Genomic DNA, 24,307 nt, shown 5'->3' on the forward strand with positions numbered 1-24,307 from the left:
TTCATTTTCAGTTTTTCCTGTCAAGGTTTGAACATGAGACCATAAGAAATAGGAGCAGGAGTAGGCCATCTAGCCCTTCAAGCCTGTTCTAACATTCATCAAGATTATGACTGATATTTTACCTCATCATCCTTTTTCAGCACAATCCCATTTTCCTTAATTCCCTAAATTTCCAGAAATCTACTAATCCTTGTTTAGAATGAAAACACCATCTGGGCCTGCTTAGCTCTGACCTACTCAGGTTTTGTAAGGCAGCTGAATATCGGAGCCTTGCCTGAACATGTGAAATTCTTGAAATCTTATATTGGCCATTATCTGCACTTCTCTGATTTGCTCCTCCCATTCTTTACACTGAATTTGACTCTTTCATTATGTTCACTGCACCTCCTTCTGCCCCACCATACCAATTACAGCTTCATTAGCCTAATTTATTTGTTCAAATCATTTATTTCACATAGTTGGATTTTGTGTCCCTCATGTGCTACCTAGATTATAATTAAAATAGGGCTGGTCAAAATTTAACTTCAAGGAATTAACTAGTTTTCCAAAAATAGCACTGAATAATTTAACCCTAATCTTTGATTAAGTTCTTAGTTTTTCACTCTGCTTAACATTTCAGCATTTTGGCAGGTTGCACCTGAAGAAAATGCAATCATTGAAATGTTCTTAACCCTTTGTATTGTGAAGGATACAACTGAAAGCCACCTGTCTTACCATCTGCTGCCAGTGCCATTGCCAATAAAACTCCCTCTTTCGACCTCTTGCCAACATTTCACTTTCAATCAATGTAACTTATCTCAACTCTGGTAAAATGTCCAGAAAAGCATGTAATATAACGTATGGACTTTGTAGCTTGGATTGCTAATGTCTTTGAAACAAGGTCAGTTCTATAATGCTTTTTCAGGGCACGAGACACGTTTTGTGGACCAGTAAAAGAGAGAGTTCTGGCAGCTGAAATGCTCGATATACACCACACACAAATTCATTAAAAATAAATTGGATACTGCTGAAACCCCTCTGAAAAATTATTTTCAATGGAGTGAGCAGACTTCTGTTCAAAGAAAATATTTAAAAGTTCATGAAATATGATGATATTTTGGTAGATTTTATGAAAAGGATAAAGAAACAAAAAGAAAGACCTAGTTAGTCCCAGCATATTGTTATTCAAACAAGTAATAAGCAAAGATAATACAGCTGATCAGTTAGTAATAAATAAAGACAGAAAATGCTGGAAATACTCAGCAGGTCAGGCAACATCTGTGGAAAAGTTCTTTCTTGCATTTTTTCTTAAATTCAGATTTCCGAGATCTGAAGATTTTTTTTTGCTTCTCATTAATTAGTACTTGATTCCCAATAGCCAGTAATTTCAGGAGGCAGAGAGACAATTCACAGGCCACAGTGGGGAAAATTCAATTCACTTCCAAATAAAGAATAATGAATTTCCCAGAATTATTTTAAAACAGCCTTATCACAGATGAAGGTTTAGGTAACATTAAAATCTCTGTGAATAGTGCTCAACATTTCATGACCACTTTCAGATCCATGAGATAATGATCATTTTACACATTATTTTCACTATGAAATTGGCCACTGTGAGCGTTGTGTTAAGCTTCCACACCTAGGACACTTGACAATGGATGAAAAATATTTCCTTTGAAGAGGCTGCAGAAACTACACTGTTTACACAGTTGCTTGGAACGCTCATGGGAATATTCCACAGATACACATATATCAAAATCTATCGATAAGTCAACTACAATCACAATCTTTACAAGTCAAGGGCTACTCAGCTCACATGAATACAGTTTAACTACTTTACACAAGCGGCCAGTAATTGCCCAAGGCAACTGTGGAGGCAAATTCAAGAGGATGCTAGATTGATCCTTGTCAGATGGTGTGAGTGATAAGTTTGAGAGACAAAAGTAACATAGGAAATGTAATCAACACTTGAAATCAGATAGCTGGACTCCAATTGTTCCTTGAAGTCTTATGTAGTCCTGCATTCCTAATCTTAAAGATTTAAATAGTTGCATAGTGAACATTAATCCACAAGATATACACGGACACACAAACATATATGCACATAAGAGACAGAGAACTCAAAACAAAACCCAAATAACATGCCATATTTCCTACCATTAAGAATATTTTCAGCCATCACATTTACTTGGACCTCAACGGAGTGCTTTGATGTGTAGGTTATCTCAGCACTGACGTGAGCCACTTCACCAATGGACATTGGAGAGAGGAAGTCTGTTCGCTCCACACGAGCCAGCACAGCCACACAGCGTTCCTGAAAAAGACGGTAGAGAAGATAACACTTATTAATTTCTTACCATAACGTGTTTGTTTTTCCTTTTACTTTTTGAATCAAACATTATTCTGAATCCTGTAATGTGCTAGCCCCAGGTCATGAACTACTCCGGCACTATTTATTCATAGAACTCCAATACCAGCAAACACCGTGTTATCAATCAACCAGATCAGCTGTTGAGGCATCATTACCAAAATCAGATCTGTATCCAGTGCAAGCATCACAGAGACAGAGTAAAATTTGTGTGCAAATCTCACCCCAGAACACAAGGATGAAATTCAGGCTGAGATTTCTGCTACCAGTGAGATATTGCCACACTCTTAGAAGTATATCTTTCAGATCTGAAATTAAACCCAAGGCTCTATTTATTGTTGAGTTGGACGCAAGAAATCCCATGCCACCTTTCAATGAAGTGTCCCTGCAAATATTCCCTGTCAGTTAATGCTGTTCTTTTGTTTAATGTATTGTTTGTAGGATCTTACTGTACATGAATTGATTGTTGCTCGGTTATGAAACAACAACGAAAAGTAATATCTCCAATTAACTCTGGTCCACCAGAAGTGGCTTGCTGTCAGCTACTTCAGGTTCTTGCTCTGGAAATTCCTGCCTAATTTTCTCTGCATCTCGAGCTCTCCCTTCTTTTTTGAGGCACTCCTTAAAATTCTAACTTCTTGCTCAAGTTTTTGGTCACCTGTCCTAATAACTCCACTTTGGCTCAGTCTCAAAATTTGTCTCACTGCAAGTATTTTGCAAGCTCTTACAACATTAAATATGCTACTTAAATGTAAGTTGTTGCTTACTTTGGATTTCCGTGCAGCAAATATCAGTAAGCCAGCTCCCCATGTTTATACTCCATAGCCCAGATCTGGTATGCAGTGGCCAGAATTGTAAACTCACGAAATAAAATCTACAAGTCTGCTGCAAGGATAAAACAGCTGATATGGTGCTGTAAATAGGATGCATTCTTGATTAAGCCAGTCTTTACATAGCAGCAACATAATGGACCAAACAGGCTCCTTCTGTGCCATAAATTTCTGGGATTCCGACATGAAGCAGAGCATCAAACTAACAAAGAACACAGATTCCCCTCTACCACGTTTGACAGCGTCCTAGACCGCATTTCATCCATTTTCCGCATTCTGTTTTCACTTCCTCTCCTCCTAGACAGAGCAAGGATAGAGTTGCCCTGGTCATTTCTGATTTCCTTTACCTCTCCATTGATTTCTGTGTTTTCAATTGCCTTGATCCTAAGCTCCAGTTTCCCCTTTTCATGGCTCTTTCTCTCTTCCTTTAGGACACTCTCCATTACTTGTGCTTATATCTCAATTGTGACTCAGTTTCAAATTTTCCTTGATAATGAACATTTCAAACACTCTATGATCAGGTTATTGGCACCATATAAATGAAACTTGTATTCGTTGAGGAAAAGTCCAGAGAAACAATGGACCAGAAACACATCCTTTCTCTGCAGCTGATGGGTGTCACTAATGTGGTTACAGGAAAAGTACCCAATATGGAAAATAACACCAGTTTTATTTACTGCTTCCATCAAAGCCATTGAAGATGAAAAAGAGTCCTTTCCTTCTCAACATAATTCTTCCTGAGTGCTCAGCCTGAAATTAAATTGATGAGGTCACCAGTGAATCATCTCAGAAAGTTCAATCTGGGGCCTTTCTCTGTTTCTGCAGCAAGCATCCGCCCGTACAACTGTGATAGTTACAACAGGCATCCACACATCTGGCCTACAGACAGCTGTACGCAGTGTGACCTTCAGATAGTGAGACTGCAATCACATATTATAGGGCAAATCTGCCCATATGCTAACATAAGAAATAGGAGCAGGAGGCAGCCATTCAGCCCCTGTAATTCTTCATTATTCCTCTAGATCATGGCTAATCTTTCATCTCAGCACCACTTTCCTGCCCTAACCTCATTTCCCTTAATACCTAAACCCCTATCGATCTCAGTCTTGAACCTATTCAGTAACTGTGCCTCCTTGGATTTCTTTGGTAGCAAATTCCAAAGATTTATTGCCCTTTGGGTGAAGAACTCTCTTCTCCTTTCCATCCTGAATGGTGAATCCCTTATTTTGCAACTTGCGACTATTTTGCTCTGGTCCTCATTTCTGTTGTATCTGAACTACACTAGCACAATACATAACCTTGGACTGAGAAAATGGGAATTTCATTTTTATTTGCTAGTAATAAATGGGCATGATAGTACCGACCACCAACTGTCCTCCCCTTCCCAACTGCCTGTGGTACTCCCTGCCTACTATTTGATTCTATCAGAGATTTGTAGAAAGACGAGTCCATTGGCTTTATATAGAGATCTCATTGTCACAAAGCAGTGCCAAAGCACATTATAATTTAATAGACTTTGCTTAAACTCATAAAGGCAGCATGGGATCAATAAAAACTTCCTTACTAAGTAATCAGCCCTGACGGGCCAAAGAGAAAACTCGATTCCAAAAAGTTTAAGTACATGACAGAGATAAGATTTTCCTGAGGGGAAACTTTTTCACAAGGGGGGTGGTGGGTATATGGAACGAGATGCCAGAAGAACCTATAGAAGCACATACTGTACATTATAATGTTTAAAAGACATTTAGACAGAAACATGGATAGAAAAGGTTTAGAGTCAAATGGGATTAGCTCTGATAGACATCTTGGTAGCATGGATGAGTTGGGCCAAAGGGCCTGTTTCCATACTGTATGATTCTATGACGTGGGCGTTAGAAGCTGCAGCTGTTTTGACTTAGAAGTTATCCACCAAAGGTTAACAACTTCACATACAGCTCCAATTTAAATTCCCATCTCAAAGGAAAAAAAGACACAAAACAATGATTAAAACCTAAGCACAAATCAAAACTGGATGGTCAGGGCTCGAGGCCTGTGTGTGATTTCTGACAAGAAAGACTCAAACCTATGAAAAGACAAGCTATATTTTTGGCACTTTAATGAATCGCACCTTCTATAACTATCAAGACAAAGCTGACACAGATAGTCAATGACCCTGATTTTCAGAAAAGTGGCAAGGCAAGGGCATTCGGCTCTGACCTCAAAGAAAGCTGCCCATGAAGATCAAGCGATCTATGTGGCAAGTTCATTTTTTCTGACACTGGTTGCTGTCGGGCACGAATTCCTGGTATCCAGCAGCCACAGTGTCAACAAGCAAGCTGTGCAGCCAATCACATTAAAGTATTCTAACAGACAGCAAGCCAGGAAAGAAAAAGGCACAATTTTATTAAATGAGTTGAGTTTTGTTGGCGGTTGTCCAGACAACATTCAGGCCTGGGCTGATAAGTGACAAGTAACACTCATGCCACAAAAGTGCCGGGCAACAATCATCATGCTTGGGCAGCACAGTGGCACAACTTGTAGATCCGCTGGCTCACAGCATCAGCAATCCAGGTTCAATCCTAACCTTGGGTGCTGTCTGTGTGGAGTTTGTATGTTCTCCCTGTGACCACATGGGCCTCCTCTGGGTGCTCCGATTTCCTCCCACATCCCAAAGACATCTGGGTTGGTAGGTTAAGTGGCCACTATAAATTGCCCCTCATGCATAGGTTAGTTCGGGGGTTGGTGAGAATGTGGGGATAATAAAAAAAAGGAATTAATGTGAGATTAATGTAAATGGGTGAGTGACGGTTGGCAAAGACTTGTTGGGGTCAAAGGGTTTGTTTGCGGGCAGTGGACCTGATCTTGCAAGATCCAATGCATCCTCTTAAACATTTCACACTGTGTTAAATAAATAAAGAACACAACTATAGAGTTACGGAAATGTTCCAAATAGATCTTTCAAAATCCATTATATTTTCAAACATTTGTGCAAGAGAATTACATCCATAAACATAAAGTTAATTATTTGTAGGTCAAAGTTTGACAAGTAGTCATTCTGGCTTAATATGACATGAGAAACTCATTTAGAGCTCATGCAACAAAACATAAAAATCACATAATATTTAACAAATAAGAATAGTGCAAAAGTATTTCAAATGTCAGAGTTCCCTTAATTGTAGTGGATAAGGCTGCAAACAGCAGAGCCTGTGGAAAAGGGTTGAACCACTGTCGGCAACTTGGGGACTTCAACATTAAACCACTCGTGCAGAATTTCCAAGGTTATTGTCAGCGTCATGGTATAATGATATAAACATTATAGTTTGGCCATCATAAGAACAGTGGCAATTGGCATTTCTACAATAGGCTGACGATATTATGCTTAGTGGCTGTGTGTTCATTTAGGAGGACGTAGAAATATTTCAGGAGGATATCAAAACGCAAGGTGAATAGGCAATGTCGTGGCAGATGGAAAATAATGTGCAAAGTTCTGAAGTCTTTCCACTTTGATTGAAAAAAACAGAAATATGAAATACTTTTAAATGGCAAAAGGTCTCGGTGTTCAGCATGAATTGCTAAACATAAGTACAGCAAGCAATTAGGAAGATAAATGATTTGTTGGCCTTCATGGCAAAAAGAATTGAGTACGAGATTTGGGTTAGTCTTGCTTTGATTATGCAAGTTGGTGGTGAAACTGGAATACTGTCTGGTCTCTCTACCAAAGGATGTACTTGCGACAGAAGGAATGCAGTGAAGGTGCCTCAGATTAATTCCTAGGATGACAGGTTTGATTTACCAGGAGAAAGGAAAAAATCTGGGTTTATAGTCTCTTGAATTTAGAAGAATGAAAAGTGATCACAATGAAATGTAGTTTGACAGGGCAAATGTAGAATTGATGTTTCCCCTGACTGGAGTGTCTGGAATAAGGGGTCTCATTCTCAAAGTAATGGCTCAGTGATTCAGCAGGTGAGATGAAACTTCTTCACCCAGAAGACGGTTAATCTCTCGAATTCTCTTCCCAAGAGACTGTGGAGATTCAAGCCTGATTTTTTTTTACAGTAAGGATGTGGGATTAGTGCAGGAAAATGGTAGAGGCAAAAGATCTCATTGAATGGTGGGGCAGGCATCAGGGTTGAATGACCTATTCCTGCTTCTATTTCTTATATTCTTATGTCAAGCTGATGCTGGTTTACTCTCCTTACCTCTACAGGTCTGCACTGGAGATAGAAATTGCTGTTTAAATCCCAGAGTGCAGCCAGCAGTAGGCCAATCAGAGATCTGCAATTACTTTTTTTAATTATACTTCAAGTTGTAATTTATTAGGAGTAAAGTGGTTCAGGACATCCTGAGATTGTGAAAGATGCCATATAAATAGAAATCTCCCTTCATTTCCTTCCTTTATTCTTGTAATTTGTAATATATAAACACAGCTGAACTGGCACAAGAATTAAAGCACCTGGATTACAATTCACTTCTCTGAAAAGAAGCAAAGGCCCTTTACGAGGAACTTCTGGATGCTTCAAGAATTTGGAAAGGTGTTAAATGTGTGTAACTCTTTGGCATTGTACAATAAATAAAAAGCTTGTTTTCCCTGCTTGAGTGAATATCCAGAGTCACGATCTCTGCCTCTCCTCTTGGAGCATCCAAGGTCAGGTAATCACAGGGGGAACTACAAGCATGAACCTAGTTCATTATCAGTCCACTCACACCTGGTCTCAAGCAAGAACGTAAATCCATGTAGCAGTCTTCACTTTTCAAATTAAATTCTCTTTTACATACCTTTTATGCCTATCAGAAGCTACTGTTGACCAGGGATGCATGCCTGGCATTGTAACAATGATATCACATTGAGGATAAAAGAGACTTCAGATGCTGGAATCTAGAACAAAAACAGAATGCTGGAAGAACTCAGTGAGTCAATCAGCATCTGTGGAAGCAAGAGGTGTAAGTCAATGTCTTGGGTCGAGACCCTGCATCAGTACTGAGAGGGAACAGGAAAGATTGCCAGGATAGAGCAGCATGAAGGGGGTAGGATAGAGACCGGTAGATGATAGGTGGAACCAGATGGGGAGAGGCTGATGGGCAGATGGAACCTGGTGGGGGAGGAGGGTTGGTATAGAGGCTGGTAGGTGATAGGTAGGAGGTGATGAATAGATGGAACCAGGATAAGATATCTTTATTAGTCACATGTACATCAAAACACACAGTGAAATACATCTTTTTGCGTCGAGTGTTCTGGGGGCAGCCCGCAAGTGTCGCCACGTTTCCAACTCCTACATAGCATGCATGGGAGGAAGGTGTGGGACAGAGGCTGTTAGATGATAATCTCCTTTCCAGTCCCACACTGACCTGTCATTCCTTGCACTTCTCCACTGCTACGGAGAGGCCAAACACCAATGGGAAGAGCAATATCTCATATTCCACATATGGATATTGAATTTTCCAATTTCAGGTAGCCTACACTCCTGATGTTCTCCACCCACACATATTCACCTGTCCACCTAGCTTTCTTCTCCCTTTGTTCATCCCTCCTATCCCCTCCCCAAAACTGGTTCCATCTGCCTATCATACCCTCCCCATCTGGCTCCACATATCACCTACCAGCCTCTATCCCACCCCTGCTTCGTACTGCTCTATACTGGCAATCCTTCCAGTTCCCTCTCCGCCCTGACGCGAGGTCTCAACCCAAAACATTGACTTACACCTTTTGGCTCCACAGATGCTAATTGACCTGCTGAGTTCTTCCAGTGTTGTGTTTTTGTTCTACACCACATTGTGCATCTTTAATAAAACCTATTATGAGATCTGATTTGTGGAGATTTGTGAACTCACATTCAAAAGCCGAGTTATCAAAATTGGCATGACTGCACATCAACATCAAATTTCATTTACATGGCACATTTAATAGAAGAAGGAAGTGGGAGTATTGGAGCGGTTGGTTTTAGAAGAAAGTAAACAATGGGTATGGAATGGTTGCTAAGCTGAACTGGGGCAATTGGAAGTTTCATAAACAGATGTATTTTCAGATTTCAAAGAGAGAGAGGCAAGATCAACAAAGGAATTCAGAACAAGAGCCACAGAGGTGAATGAAGGCTCTCCCACAGGTGTGGGTCAAATGGAAAGAAGATGTGCAGTGGTGCCGAACTAGGGCACTGACTGGATGCGAAAGGGGATAGGATGCTTGAGAACAGCACAGACAGGATGAGGCAATGGCATGAAGGGATTTGAAAATGAGGACAAGAATTTTAAATTGATTTCTGGTTCTAGGATTGGCAGATCAAGGCAGGCAGAGGTACAAGTGAACGGAATGTAGTACAAGTCAAATTAAATTGGCTGCATTTAGGACAAGTCAAATGGAAGGGTTTTTTAAACAGTGTATCAGAAATAAAATTATTTTCACAAATTCTGAAATTGCTTATTTTATTGTGAAAATAATTCTCACACTAACAGTTGCTCCAGTAATAATCTCATCAGTAAGTTACAGAGGTAAAATAAATGTGTGAAAGTAATCAAAAACTGTCAGCCAAAATAAAGGTTTTACACACACATATACAGTATATATATCCCCGAGAGTAGGCATTATAGAAATAACAACCATTCCACAATGAATCAGCTGTGTAACAAGGTAATGTGATATTATACCATGACAGGGCCAGAATGAATTTCCCCTCTTTATAATGGGCAGTTGCCTGCTCTCCCTGGACAGCAAAGTTTTGAAACTGCATGCTTCATTTTTGGAAGGACATTTTCTTAGTGAAAAATTACATCTTCTCAGTGATGTTTGTAAATGCACGATATGAGTAGTATTAACTGCATATTTAATACGTATTGACTCTACCACTACTGCAATGCAACACCATGTAGTGCAGATCACCAGCAGATAGTACACTGGCTCCAAAACCAGCTGCTCCAAACTGATCCAACACCCATACCTATTCAAAGGCTTTGTGAATGATGCTTGGTATTCTCTTTTAAAAGAGCAATGAACCTTGCCATCCCTCAGGCACATCACTAATGCTTAAGTACTGTACTTTCGCAATATAAATTGAGTTGTTAGCAGATCCACTCAGCTACCGCAAACCTCGTCTAAGCCAAGAAAACCTAGTCTTGCTGCACAGTCAGGCCTGCATGAAAATGCATCTATATGCACATTCAAATTGCAATTTGTGGGATCAAGCTGCTGCATTTTGAAGCATAAGAAAAGTGGCTTCACTTTAAAAAGTAATTAATTGGATATGAAGCTTTCAGGAATGTCCTATGGATGTGATTAGTTGCAAAATCAATGCAAGTTTTTTCTTGAAGGAAAAGGGTTTGTATTTTTATAGTGCCTTTTGTAACCTCCATAAAGGGCCAGACCACCTCAAAATGGTAATTGTCACTGCTGGATAAGCTTTCTTACTCTCACTAATGAAGTTCATCCATGGAAAAAGGCTACGTGGCCAAGACAGCAAAGAATGTCTGTGTATGAGAAGCTAAACTGTACCTCTTCAGCAAAGACTGAGGGAAGTAATGTGACAACACTTCTCATAAAAATAATTACTTGATCTACTGAAATCAAAGTTGAATCTAGGGCTGGGAGGAATACTCTCAGAATAAGAGATCACCCACTTAAGCTGTAAATAAGGTGGAATTTCTACTCTTAGAGGCGCATGAAAGGATGAAAAATAAATGTACTGGGGAGGAGTACAGAGTAGCAAACATAGTAAACAGTGCAAGAGGAATATTTGATTAAATATCAAAATCTTGAAGGGGCTTACCAAGGAGGTCAAGGGACTTAGACTAAATTCTTAAATTTCCCAACATGTAACACAGTTATCAGCTAACTCAAGTGTGACTGTTATTGAAATTTTGGGATGAAATTTCTTTACTATCTTTCCATTCAAACTTTCACTACAGAAAGTATCTTAGTATACTTTATGAGACTGGGAGGTCAAAATTCCTTAACTGCATATGTATTCTAATGCATCCCAAGGCACTTCCATTGGAAAATCAGGAAAGATAAGGCATCACCATTAGTGGAATGGTAGAACTCCTGTTTCCAGATCAGATGGTCATTCCATGGTATAAGAGATCTAATGGCATTACTTGAAGATCAGAGGTGACCTGGATATTTATCCTTCATGGAATATCACAAAAACACATTGTCTGGTTGTTTAACTCATTGCTGCATGCAATACTTTGCTGTACGCAATACTTTGCTGTTATCAAATTGGCCACTTCATTTTCCACATTAGATAATTGCCACACTTTAAATGTACTTTATTAATTGTCAGGCACTTTAAAATATCCCAAGGTTGTGAAAAGCCATCTATTGTTTATGTTTTCTTTCATTAAAATGGAAACACATTTAGACAATTTATCGCATCCTCAAAAATTATGGATTTGTCTTGATAAACATTTTTCACATTCTCAGGACATTCTAAAAGTGCTTGAAGTGGGAAATGCAGCATCTCGAGTCATTACTTTTAAGCAAGCAAACATGGGTGCCAATTCACATACTCCAGGGTGAGGGAGGAATGTTAGCCTGGATATTGTTTTTTAATCACAGCCACAAGATAACTAATAAATCTGAGCAGAAAGCTAATATATTGGGTTTAATGTTTCATCCAAAAGACAGAACAGCATTCCCTTCCTGCTACATCCAAGTTTCGTATTAATTTACCTGCTCAAAACGAGATGGGGCTTAAACACTGAAGCTTAGTGGTGAGCCTGTTACTGAGTGAACCAAGTTATTGACTGAAAGGGTAGACACAAGCAGCAATACTTGCAAATCTCTTGTTTAACAAGATTCATTACTGTTCTAAAACATGGAATTAATTGTTAACAAAAAGGGCAAATATTATGAGGAAGCTGAAAAACATTTGGAAATTGGAACACTGAGAACTATGTTAGTAATGCTTACAATGCCATGCAACCTGGTCATTAAACAGCTAAAAAATATTAAAAAATATGACAACTCTCAGAACAATCTGCAAAGAGGAGGTGCAAACTGCACTTGCATTGCACTTATTTTGATTGAGATTACAGACTTGAAATTCCAAGGTGAAATATCAGTGCATGGGACCTAGCACATTTATAAGAAATTCCTTTGTCCCATATTTTAATGGAGGCAAGAAGCTGAAAAACAGGTTAAAAGAATTTTATACAGACACATCAAGCATTCATTCATCAATTTTGATCTGAAAAATTAAATCCCATGTTACATACAGAGCAATAAGGTCATAAAGTTAACATTTAACAGTCACTGTATTGCACAAACCGAATATTACTAGAAAAGTAATTATGTCTAAAAGAGAGAACTGGATGTCACAAGAATATGAAGCCTGTGAATTCTGGATGTGGACCACTGAAATCCACAAAGGCTGAGAATGACTCCCCCACCTAGTGGAAGCTAGCAGTAACTGCTACATACTCTAAATTCACAGGATGATGTAGTGCACAAAACAAATTGTGAGCGATTTCAAACACATACACGATGGGGTCTGGTATATTTGGATGGTATCACTTACTAACAAAGCACAAGGTGCCTTGGCTTGGGAATTAAGGTCTGATGAGAAGGTAAAGATAAATGTATTGGAATTCCGTTGAATAGCATGTGTGGAACATTTTTCTGTGTGGAGATCTATATCTTTTGCTTTTTGCCCTCTCTATTCACACTACCTCCATAGTCACTTCCCTTCCTTCAAAACAACCTTGTCAAAGGCCTTACTGAAAGTCCATGTAGACTACAGCAATTGAACTGCCCTTGGCAATAGATTTTGTAACCTCTTTGAAAAATTCAATTTTGCCCCTTACAAAGCAATGCTGACTACCTTTGCTTAATGTACACATTGAAAGGCAGGAATTAATTGTGCCCCTCAGAATTGTTCCCAATAACTCACAAGCTTATAATTAATTTATCCCTGCTACCCTTCTTGAATAAAAGTACCACATTTGCTGTCCTCCAGTCATGCCAAGTGTAAGTGAAAATGAGGTTCCTATCATTCCAATGCAACATGCAAATTGCTCATCACACAAAACCATCATCATGTAGAATCAATGCATTCATTGAATGAATAGCAAAGCCAATTCAGGGTTCTTTCAGTCCCAGCCCAATGAGTTACAAATGTGTCCATATTTCAACAATAACCATTGTTCAACTGGCAATCTCAGAATTCTTGAAGGATGCCTGCCATTGTGCAGCATCGTGAGGGTTAGCATAAAGGCACTGTTGAGAGAAGAGTGAAGAATGATCCACATGGAGTCAGGCTATAACTGATCAATATATCCAAATGATGCTGACATTGAGTGTGCTAAATGGTCCATGTGCCACTGCAGAGCAATAATGACTCATTCACTGAGGAGTACGAAACTATAAAAGCCAGTAGAACTTATGTTCCTGCAAGTTAGCACATAAAGGACTGAAAAGTCGGCCTGTTGCTATGAAAATGTAACCTACTGTAAATCAATATGATTTCATTCATCCTGAACCACATGGAGGTTTGTGTTAGAATTCTACATAATTACTTCTCATACTTATTTCCAGGAATTGGCCTCACAGTGAAAGCAATGCAAGCCTGCTTTCCCACTGGGATAAACAAGGATAAACCTGTACTTCAAAAAAGAACTGGCTGCCTGCTGTGAACGCAGACTCCAGATAAAAATGCCCACTGGGCTTATCGCCTTTTTTGCCTGAAATGAAACACCCACATTTAATAAACTGATTTTTGGTTTGCAGAGAAAACTTACTGTGGTTGATCGACAGGTGGGTTGTACAATTACTAGCTGAAAGCTATTGTCAAGCATCTCCATGTTAATTACAACATAGCTGTCAGGAGGTAATGCATTCACTATGTGGTAGTGAATTCGAATAATGTCAATGGCTCAGCAGAGCAAAAAAGTTCATATTCATGGACCATAAAAGACATGCCTTTGTATATAATTGTGCCTTATTCTTCCCAAGCATCAATGAAATGCTTTTGAAACATTGACAATGTTGTAATGTTTTGGAAGTGTTACAGCCAATTTGCACATAGCAAGCTCCCAACCACAACGCTGTGATTAGGACCAGATCATCTGTTTTTACAAAAGTTGGTAGAGGGACAATGGCCACAAAAAGAGGGAGAACACCCATTTCTTTGAATAGTGCCATGGGTTCTTCAATATCCACCTGAGAAGAAACACAAGGCCTCAGTTTAACAACGCATTTGAAAGACAGCACCTCAGAGAGTACAGCACTCTTTCAACCTTGCATTGGAGTACAAGCCTCAAATCTCTGAAGTGGGATAAGCCTACAGCCTACTGACTCAGAAGCGTCTACCAACCAAACCATGGCTGAAGGGTGGAGCAGATGTTGCTGCAATCAAGATCTTTTTGCCACTCATGCTGTGGCATGGGTCCAACTCCTACCATGGCGGATGTGTTCATTTAGTATCAGATTTTATTCGTAGCAAACATTTCAGCTCTTCATATTTTTCATCACTGAAAATTATGCACTAACCATGATCTCAGCCAATCAATCAGAACAGTGCAGAGTCTGTGTTTATTATTAAAAATCAGATGAGAACCTTCATATTAGCAGCATTGAACCTACTCTATCATTATTATTCAAATATTAATGGAGCTGTATAAAAGTAATGTTATTATGGAGTTTCAATTCTACATCTTTTGAATTCGAATGTTCCTAGAACAAGAAATATCAAGTCAATAAGGCTGGCATAACAAATGCTGTCACTAGAACTAAGAAGCAAACAAAAACTCCACAAAATCACACAATAGCTGTAATAAGCACATTAACCATTTCAGTGCTGAACAAAGCAGTAATTCCATTTACTTAACCTGAAGTGTACTATAGCTATTACTAGACTACAGCTTTCCAATTAAAAGGAACCACTCTAAAGAATTGATTATCAATTCAACTGTCCAATGATTCAGCTGCTTACTGGATGTCTACATAAAATTTCTTCTTATCAGCAGCACAAAGGTTGAAGTGTTCTGGAGGTGTCTGTGTGACTTGGTTATCGATCCTAGCTCCATATTAGATAACTGTAAATCCATGCCCCACTCTAGGACTCTTCAAGTCTTAACACTGGCACAATACTAAAAGAGTCCTGCATGATTTGAGTCAGTCTTTCAGGTGAGTTAACTAAACACCATTACTGTCTTTCAGTGATTCAGGTGCCAATTAAAATCCTTGGGATCAAACACCTTGGGGCTTTTTCTAATCTCCTGGTCAATTTTCCTTGCTCAAGTAGTAAGAGGCTCATGGGTCATTTCTTTCCCTTCCAACTGTGCACAATATAGATCTCACTGTTCTTTATGATCAGCATCAACTGACATTACACTGTGAAACTGACATTAACCTCTGGAGTGGAAAATCAAGGAAGCTGCCATCGGTGATTCCCTGCACCTCCACAGGGTGCTCCATTTTGCAATCTTTGGAAATCAATGAAATGTTGAGCGTTTCAAGAATATCCAAACTTTAGTTTCCAAAATATTTGAACATGGTAAATCTTATTGCATAAGATGCAAATGAGGTTTCAAGGATGCACAATGTTTGAAAATTCTTCCTTGTTGCTAAATGCCAGAATACCCTTAGAATTGATGCACAAGATATTGTAAAAGGTGTATACCACTCCATAAAGACTACTAGATCTTTATGGAGAGACTCTTCATGGTCTATGCCAAATAACAAATGAAACTTCAACACCCATTCTCTATTGGAAGATTGTTAAAGTTTTCTGCAAGTAACAACAACCCTTCCACAGTTTTTAGTTGACCATAACAAGTTTGAACTAACTTGACTGCTGAGAAGAGCTCTTAATAGGAGCAATGCACCAGAAAGTTGGAAGCATCTGGTGGCTGATCATCTCTGCAGAGGTTCTGCTTCATGCAAAGAAGAAATACCAGTGACATATCAAAGTGGACAATGAGCTGTTATGTAGATTGTGAATGCATCACATGGCTTCAGTTCTAACAAACACCACATACAATCAAATCCTACTAGAGTTTCATAAGGGGAGAGTAGGTTTGAGGTATTTCCTGGAATGGTGCCCACAACAGTTATGTTACTCTGGTGCTGTGCTGGTATCATAAGGTTCTGGCATGCAGGTCTGGTTCAGCCAAGTACACCATCCGGGGCAGGCAACTGGGGCAGTCAGGATGGGATCAGGACATCCTTTCTTCCCCCCCTCATTTTTGACAAAATAAATATGTACTGCCTAAAAAACACAAATCTATAATTTTCCATTAAGCATTATAACGTTCATGCTGGGTTATCTATGTTATGATGTTATCTCCAGAAGTACTTACGTGACATTTTGATCTATTTCTCAGAACTGTGCATCCTTGCATAGATATCATATCTGTTCCTAATGCTTCCCACACATTCCCCCAACTCTGCCCCAGTTTCTGTTTTGTCTATATATTGGTTTTTCTGCTACACAGAAACAAGTGTATAAATGGAAACTGCAAGTACTGTGATTACTTCCTCCTCAAACTCATAACTTGCCAATGATTTCTTATCAATATCCTTAAATATTAATAATGTAAAACCGAAAAAAACTGGAGCCCCAGTGGTTCCTCTAGCTGGCTTTTGAGAGTAGTCTTCTTGGATGTCTACTGGTTCCTGAGGTGCCTTTGCAGTTGTCTCTTTCATATTGTGTTCTGCCAATTCAGTATGAGACATGTGTGTGATCAGTCTGCAGCTGTCCCTGGTCCCCAATCAACTTGGACCATATTGTTACAGGATGAATACCTCACTCTCAAGTCCCTGTGGCAGCTGGTATGTAACAACCACTATAGTCTAAAAGAATTCATGCACAAACACCTTCCCCTCTTCAGAAGCAACTGATCCTTGACCCCTGGGGACAACCTATGAAGAAGAGTTTAATGTAAACAGGGGAACTTTAAGTGTGGTAACTTCTTGTCTCACTGCCTAAACATCACCCAAACACCAATTAATAAATGTGACTGAAGTCACCCAAGCAATGATAAATTTTCCAGAAATATTCTGAATTAATCTGCAGAATTAAGAACGCAAAACAATTCAACCTTTTTACTCAATTTATCAACTCAGCACTCACATCAAGCATCGCTGAGTCAACCAGCACACACAAGGTAAAGCTCCACCTATTTTGCCTGAATAGCATACATTTCATCCCAAACCCTGAGCATCTACTCATGAGCCTTTGACCTTTAGTTTAATCACTCCAGCCATTCCTATAACTCCTGAGTGGGATAGACAATTTGAATGCCAATTAGTAAACAATTTAGGACAGTTTTGTGCTACAGGCTCATATACACTGGGAATTGGGTTGAAACTGCCTAAAACTCTTTCACATTGAACCATTACAGCTATTATATAGAGAAGACTTACATCGCTCAATCTGGATGAGATCCAAACCCAGAGGTAACAGACCCAATGCATCATTCAAACCCACTGCATTTTTCTTCCACCATCCCCTGTACTCTTTAACCGTGATAAAATCTGTTTTATATCAAATCACAAGCAGAGAAGTTAACTTCCTTTTCCCCTACCCAATTCCTTTTACAAGCAATTCTTATACCAAAGGAAATAATAACCCATGTTCTTTTCCCATTTTCAGGATGATTCTTCTGCCATATAGAACTGCTTTAATCGTTATTCAAAACACATAGGTTATGTAGACATACAATATGTTACATTAATTGGGTTTTAGCTAAAGGCACTCAAGTGCAAGCATTCCTTTATTATATTTTCACACTGAGCAAAAATAAATACTCTACATTGGAAATAAACTATAGAATGTATTTAACGTATCAATTTCAGATGTCAAATTAAGTCACGAGGAACTGAAGGAAATAAGTATTAGTCAAAAACATTATCCTTGAGGAGCTGGTGAGCTTGAAAGCTAATGAATTCCAAGGACTCGGTTACCTATATTCCAGTGTTTTGAATGAGGTGGCTACAGGAATACTGGATGCTTTGGTGCTCATCTTCCAAAATTCTATAAATTCTGGAAGTATTCCTGTGGATTGGATGGGTTGGTAGCAAATATGACCCCAATATTTAGGGAAGGAGGGAGAGAAAAAACAGGGAACAGCCAACTAGTTTGTCTAACACCAGAAACAGAGAAAATGTTGCTATCTATAATAACAGAACATTTTAAAGAATAATAGATTTGAGTAGAGTTAGCATGGACATACTGTATGAGAGGGAAACCACCTTTGGCTAATGAGCTAGAGTTCTGTGGGATGTGACTAGCAGAATAGATCATTGGAAACAGTGAATGTGGAGTATTTGATTTTTTGGAAGGCTTTTGATAAGGTCCAACACAGGAAGTTGGTCAACAAGATTGGGGCACATGGAATGTATTAACACAGATTGAGAACTGTAGCCTCTTTGCAACTGTTACCTCATTTTTTTCATTTCTGATGAAGGGCTTTTGATATCAAACTCTGTTTCTCTCCCCACTAATGCTGCCTGACCTGCTGAATGCATACAGTATTTTCTGTTTTTTGTTTCGGATTTCCTGAATCTGCTGGTTTTTTTGCTCTGATTACTTTCCCTTTAGCTTGCCTAAAATGTCCTCATGAAAACTCCTGCGTCATCAGAGTTCATTTGCTTCTTGGTAAGGTGGCATAATTCCAGCATATTAACATGCATGTACATTGAACATTAGCTAATTCATATTAATTCAGCATCATCAAACTCCATAATTGAGACTAGAACACAAATGCAATGAGCTCTGAATTGAAAGTGAAATTTAGCCCATAAACGAGCAGCAGTAATGAATTCAATGGATGTGTTTTTTATTCTGCGTACGTCAATGATGGCTTCAATAATCTATGTTGTTTTACATTCATTATTAGGATTTGAGCATTCCTAGGAAGGCCAGCATTCCCAAAGACATACTGTTTGGTTAATTAGCCACCGTAAATTATCCCTCAGCGAAGGTACATAGAACATTACAGCAGAGGAACAGACCCTTCAGCCCACGATATCTGTGCTGATCATGATGTCAAATTAAACTAATCCCATCTGCCTGCACTTGATCCGTATCCCTATCCCATAAGTGGTAAAAGAATTAGACGAGTTCATGAGCTTGTGACAGAGTATAATTTGTAGATACAGGGAAATAAGGGCAAGAGGAACAGGTGGGAATTGGCATGGAACAGATGGGCAGAATAGGCTCCTTCTCTGTCGTTTTAAGTTTACCCATCCTGAGCTGCTCTTCAGAAAGTGACAGTAAGCCACCATCTTAAATCACTGCAGTATGTGCAAAGGGTAATGCCAGAATTCTGTGGGAGGTTGCAAATCTTGACCTAAACGGAAGATGCAGCAAACGTGTTAAAGTCAGGGTTAGTTGGGGAACCTGCAGGTGGTGGTGTTTGCATGTGTCTGCTGCCTTTATACTTCTAGTTAATGGAGGGTGCAGGTTTGTAAGGCTTGTCAGGCGTTGCAGTAGAATTTGCGGATGGAACAAACTACAGCTACAGAATCTCAGTGATGGAGGGGTGCATGTTTTGGAAGGTGGGCGGTGTGCCAACCCAACAGACTGATTAGTATTGAGCTTCGTTAGTATTGCAGAAGCTGACTCCTGACTTGCATGTTGTACGTGATGAAGAAAATTGGAGGAGTCAGGAAGTTAGTCACTCATTACAAAAAGCCCAACCTTAGACCTGCCCTTACAGCCACAGTATTTATCTCCCCAATCTAGCTACATTTCTGAGCAAAGGCAACCTCAGTATGTTTAATGATATTAATATTACGGAGAAGGGGTAGTGAGGCAGTTAGCTAGAAATTCCTCTGCAGAAAGTCAAAAGAAATTGCACATATTTCCAAGTCAGTTAACACCAGTTGTTTATAAAGATAAGTTTATTTGATGCAAGAATTTCATATACCCTAGCACTGTGTTTCTCATGTTTATCTCATCCAGATAACATCATCACCAAGTCATTTCTGTGAGGTTTTTAACTGCATTCATCTGAATAATGACTGGCACTATTCTCTCAGAAAATAAATAGTTTTTAATAACACTGAACATTTAAACTGAACATAATGTAAAGAGTCTCATACATTTCTCCCACAATCACAGGGAAAACTCTCCACTAAACAAGTCTCAGGCAGACTGATTCAAACTGGGATCCAAATAAACACATCCCAGGTGATTTCATCAAGATCCCACTCAAAATTGAGTCCTGAACTGGCAGAAGAACCCTTCAAAAGAAATAAAAACAGAAAATTCTACAAACTTCAACAGGTCAAGCAGCATCTGTGAAAAGAGAAACAGAATTATGTTCCAAGTCAAAGACCGTGTATCACTCCTTCAAGATAGAAGTGATTCCATATTCATCAGATCAGTAATGTTTAAAAAAAAGCAGGAGGGTGACATCTGACAAAAGAGGGGGCATCAAAAACCTTTTCCACTTTTCCTCATGGCTCTGGCCTCAGGATGTAACCCTCACAGGGTCATACCATAACACAACTAGCACTCTTTCAGCTCCTGGGGAGTGACAGCAAGGAATGAGTGCAAGCTACAATGATGGGTAGGAGGTAGCATGGTGCACCATGGGGGACAGAGGAACCAGCACTGGCTTCTGAAGAAGAGTAGGAGCAGGAAGCAGCTTCCTTGTGCAAAGGCCGCAATATAGGAAGTTACAAGGAACATGTCAATCATGTCATGCACGCCTTCTGTGAATGCCTGCTATGTAGCTAAATGCCCCTTCCAAGGATGAATGCTCAAGTCACTTTAACCAAAAACTGAGTCCCTAACTCTGTCAGCAGTCTCTTGGGACCTCTACATTACAGCAGCGTGCAGCAAAGAGCCTTATGGGAAATATATCAGTGGATAGCCTGCAAGGATCCCTGTACAAACTGAGCTCACCCATGCCTTATACTTGCACCTAAACCTGTAGTCACGGTGCATGTTCAGTTCAGCAGCTGCCCATTTACACTGTCCATCTGCAATTGTAGTCACCCTGAGCAAAAGAGAGCTCTGTGAGGTTACATGTGTGCACAGAGCAGCAGAAATAACTTACCCAAGCACAGAGAGGGCACCCATCCTAAATCTACATTATCAAGTAAGAGTATCCTAGGTATGTAGGATATAGCCTGCATTTTGGCACTAGGTCAGAGCAGATTCTGGATTGCATAGCCTTGAAGAACTGCCAGAATGTTGTTGCATGAGCTTAGCAGCTTCCACTGAGATCTATTTACTAATGAGTTATTCATTTTGTCCACTTTCCTTTTTTTTGTTAGAATTCCTCCTCTGCGGTACAACTAATTGGAATTAGTTCTTAGCCATTTTTGGGGCCTTAGATCTTCCTTTACCATCATCAGTGATGCAGGATTTGGTCACACTTGTGTTCTTTCTTCCTCTCCTTGTCAATTTACAACTCAAAGTCAGGGAAATCATTGGTAGATCAATCTCAGCAGTGTAACTGAAATAGTGGCATAGAGGTCTCCAAGGCAGTGGGTTGTGCAGATCTCATTGGGAGGATTGGAAGGTATTAAACAGTTCTGGGATTCAGGTGAATGTTAAAGGCCCCATTATTTGAATAAGTTCAAGTTGAATGTTCTCCGAGTACTGTGAACCAATAAGTAAAAGAATAATTGTCCATTCATCTCACTGCAACATTTTACAGAAGTGTCTGCCAATGAACCAATATTTCCCCTGTAAATTAGTGGCTCTGGTAGTTATCTGACAGGTGCAATAAGGTGTACTATTAATGCAACTTCTTCCTCACAATACCTGAAACTACCTCATTCTATTCATTGTTAGACACTAATAACAGGAGATGAACAAACCACTTTACCAGTCAGCAGTTACTACTCATAACAAAGAAATTTTACTTTTAAAATTTTCTGGTGGTCTTCTCACTTGGTGCAAGAGCAATGCTGGGAAACCATATGAAGCCACAGAGTCCAGTATAGAAATAAAATAAAGTTTCAATACAATATGTATCCTTAACATTGAGGTGTATACAGTAATACTCTTCTATAAAACTAAGTTTTTTGTACTTGCCAGGAATGAACATCAAGCAACATCACATTCAATTGAAAGATTTATCATTTCTAAAGCATAACTCAACCAAATTATGGGATCTTCTGTCATTCTATTTTCTGCAAGTACGTGCCAACAGTAAGTAAAACTGAATGATCAACACTCAAGGGACTGTCATTAGAATGTCTACATTTGCCACAACAAAGCAGTGTGAAGCCAGATCTGTTCATTCATATAAGGCCATGTTTTGAGACTCACCTCATTCTGACTATTACAGTGCCTGGTACTGATGATGACTCCGGCCTCCTCTATCATTTTCAGAATTGTACCGCCATGGACATTGCCTGCGATGTTGGCATCATCAGGACGTAAGATTCTGCAAGAGTTCAGAAGTGTCACACCTCCTGAGATTAACTAAAGCAAAAAATTACATAAAAATAATTTAAAAGTACAAGATAAGTTAGAACCCCAAATTCACCAACCATGTGAGATGTCAATTAACATCAACTTTTAACCTAAAATATTGCATTCACAGGTCATGGTGTAATTTCCTCTGTCCCAAACACACCAACCAGCCAAGCCCTTCCTTTTGAAGTGCCATGTTTCTAGGGTCCCAAACTGCAAAAGAGCTTTACTCAGTGGGCATACTTGAGAGTATTACAAGTCTCCATCTCACAGTGACACGAGATTGTACCTGTAGTTTCACACACAATAACAATGCACTCCCAATTTTAACAATGCCCTTGAGCAGTTTATATACTTTTCAGGCAATTATATAGCAGAAAATGGGGGAATCAGCAGGCTCTCTGAAAGGGCCACATAATTATCCCCATTCCTCTGCTACCTTCCCTGCAGCCGTCATTCCTTCCTTCATTAAAAGCAGCAGCAATGGCTCTATTACACAGTCATGTTTTAATAATGCTCTTTCACTAGTTGTACAGACTGGAAAAGTAGAACAAGCAGAAGAAATCAGATTATATCTCTGTTTGGACAATATCCCACAGATGTACAGCCTGTGGAATGAGAGCCAGAAACAGCAAGACAGACAAGAACTGAGTGAAAGGAAGAAGGATGTACAATGCAAGGCAGCAACTCAGCAGCAGTAAAGCAGAGATTTGCAAAGCAATACTTTCATGTTCTTCTGCATTTCTCCTATCAGAGATCTTTCTTGTTGTAAATTTACATCTGGACTCTATGACACGAGCCTCTTCAAAATCCTTGTGGGTTATTCAGACAATTCATTATTTTTCTGACAATACACTCAGTCTATTTAAACTTCAAATCAGCGGAGATTAAACTGACAGTGGCCTCAACTTCCCATGTTCATCTCAAAACATTATCAGTCAGACTCTAATCAGGATATCTTCAGTTGCTATTGCCTGCAACATGAGCAGGGAAACAGATACTGTAAGTGAGAAACTGAAAAGGTAAGAAACTAAGGAAAAGTTTAGAATCTTCAAAGAAAAGGTGGATTGGAACAGAAGAGGTGAAGATACAAATAACACATACAAAAGTAATTTACCCTAAAGGACAAAAGGAATAAATGGAGTAGACACAGAAAAAGTTCAACCTGGCCAGTTGTAAACAAGAAATTTAAACAAATATGTTAACTTAGGCATAAAGACCAAATGAAAGCAGTAGCTTTAAATGTGAACAGCAACAAAAGTCAAACTTCATAATATTTCAATCTATCTAGCATGGGTTAAAATGGGGCAGGTGGGAGGTAATTTTCATCAATTGCACTACAGGAAGATATAATTTTGAAAGCATTAAGAGAAATATGGCTGAAAACCAGTGAATTGGCAAATAAATATACATTGTATTAAGAGAGACAAAAGAAATGAGAAAGTAGTATTAATTTTGGTGATTGAATAAATTACGTTCACAGAGGGGACTGGTGACACTAAAAGGTAGCAGACACAGTCAACATTTTCAGAGGTTTTAATATTTATAAAAAAGGGATTGTTACCTTTTTTTTTTGAGTTGCATGACAGATTTTCTGATTGTGAGAGATAAATAGAAGCAGCATGAACATGAACAAATCAAGCAAATCAGTGAAAATAGAAAATTATAGTTAGAAGAGTTTTGATTACATCAGAAAGCAAAATCACTTCTCAGAAATTATTTAAAGGAACAGCAAGATATTCCACAAATATATAAAAAGCCAATAATTTATATTAATATTTCAT

At 39.1% G+C, this 24,307-nt stretch overlaps 1 protein-coding gene across 3 annotated transcripts in view; it reads right to left on the reverse strand.

The window, feature by feature from the left end:
• The window catches only part of acot7 (acyl-CoA thioesterase 7), a 184,188-nt gene that overhangs the window by 143,947 nt on the left and 15,934 nt on the right, over positions 1–24,307 (reverse strand). For all 3 annotated transcript variants that reach the window (XM_052039374.1, XM_052039373.1, XM_052039375.1), the window contains exons 2-3: positions 22,377–22,494; positions 2,137–2,293 (exon numbers count right to left, since the gene is read on the reverse strand). In XM_052039374.1, the coding sequence (XP_051895334.1) occupies positions 2,137–2,293; positions 22,377–22,494 (275 nt within the window). The remainder of the gene's footprint in view (positions 1–2,136; positions 2,294–22,376; positions 22,495–24,307) is intronic.

The sequence above is a fragment of the Pristis pectinata genome, chromosome 26, assembly GCF_009764475.1.
Source record: "Pristis pectinata isolate sPriPec2 chromosome 26, sPriPec2.1.pri, whole genome shotgun sequence".
Classification (NCBI taxonomy): domain Eukaryota; kingdom Metazoa; phylum Chordata; class Chondrichthyes; order Rhinopristiformes; family Pristidae; genus Pristis; species Pristis pectinata.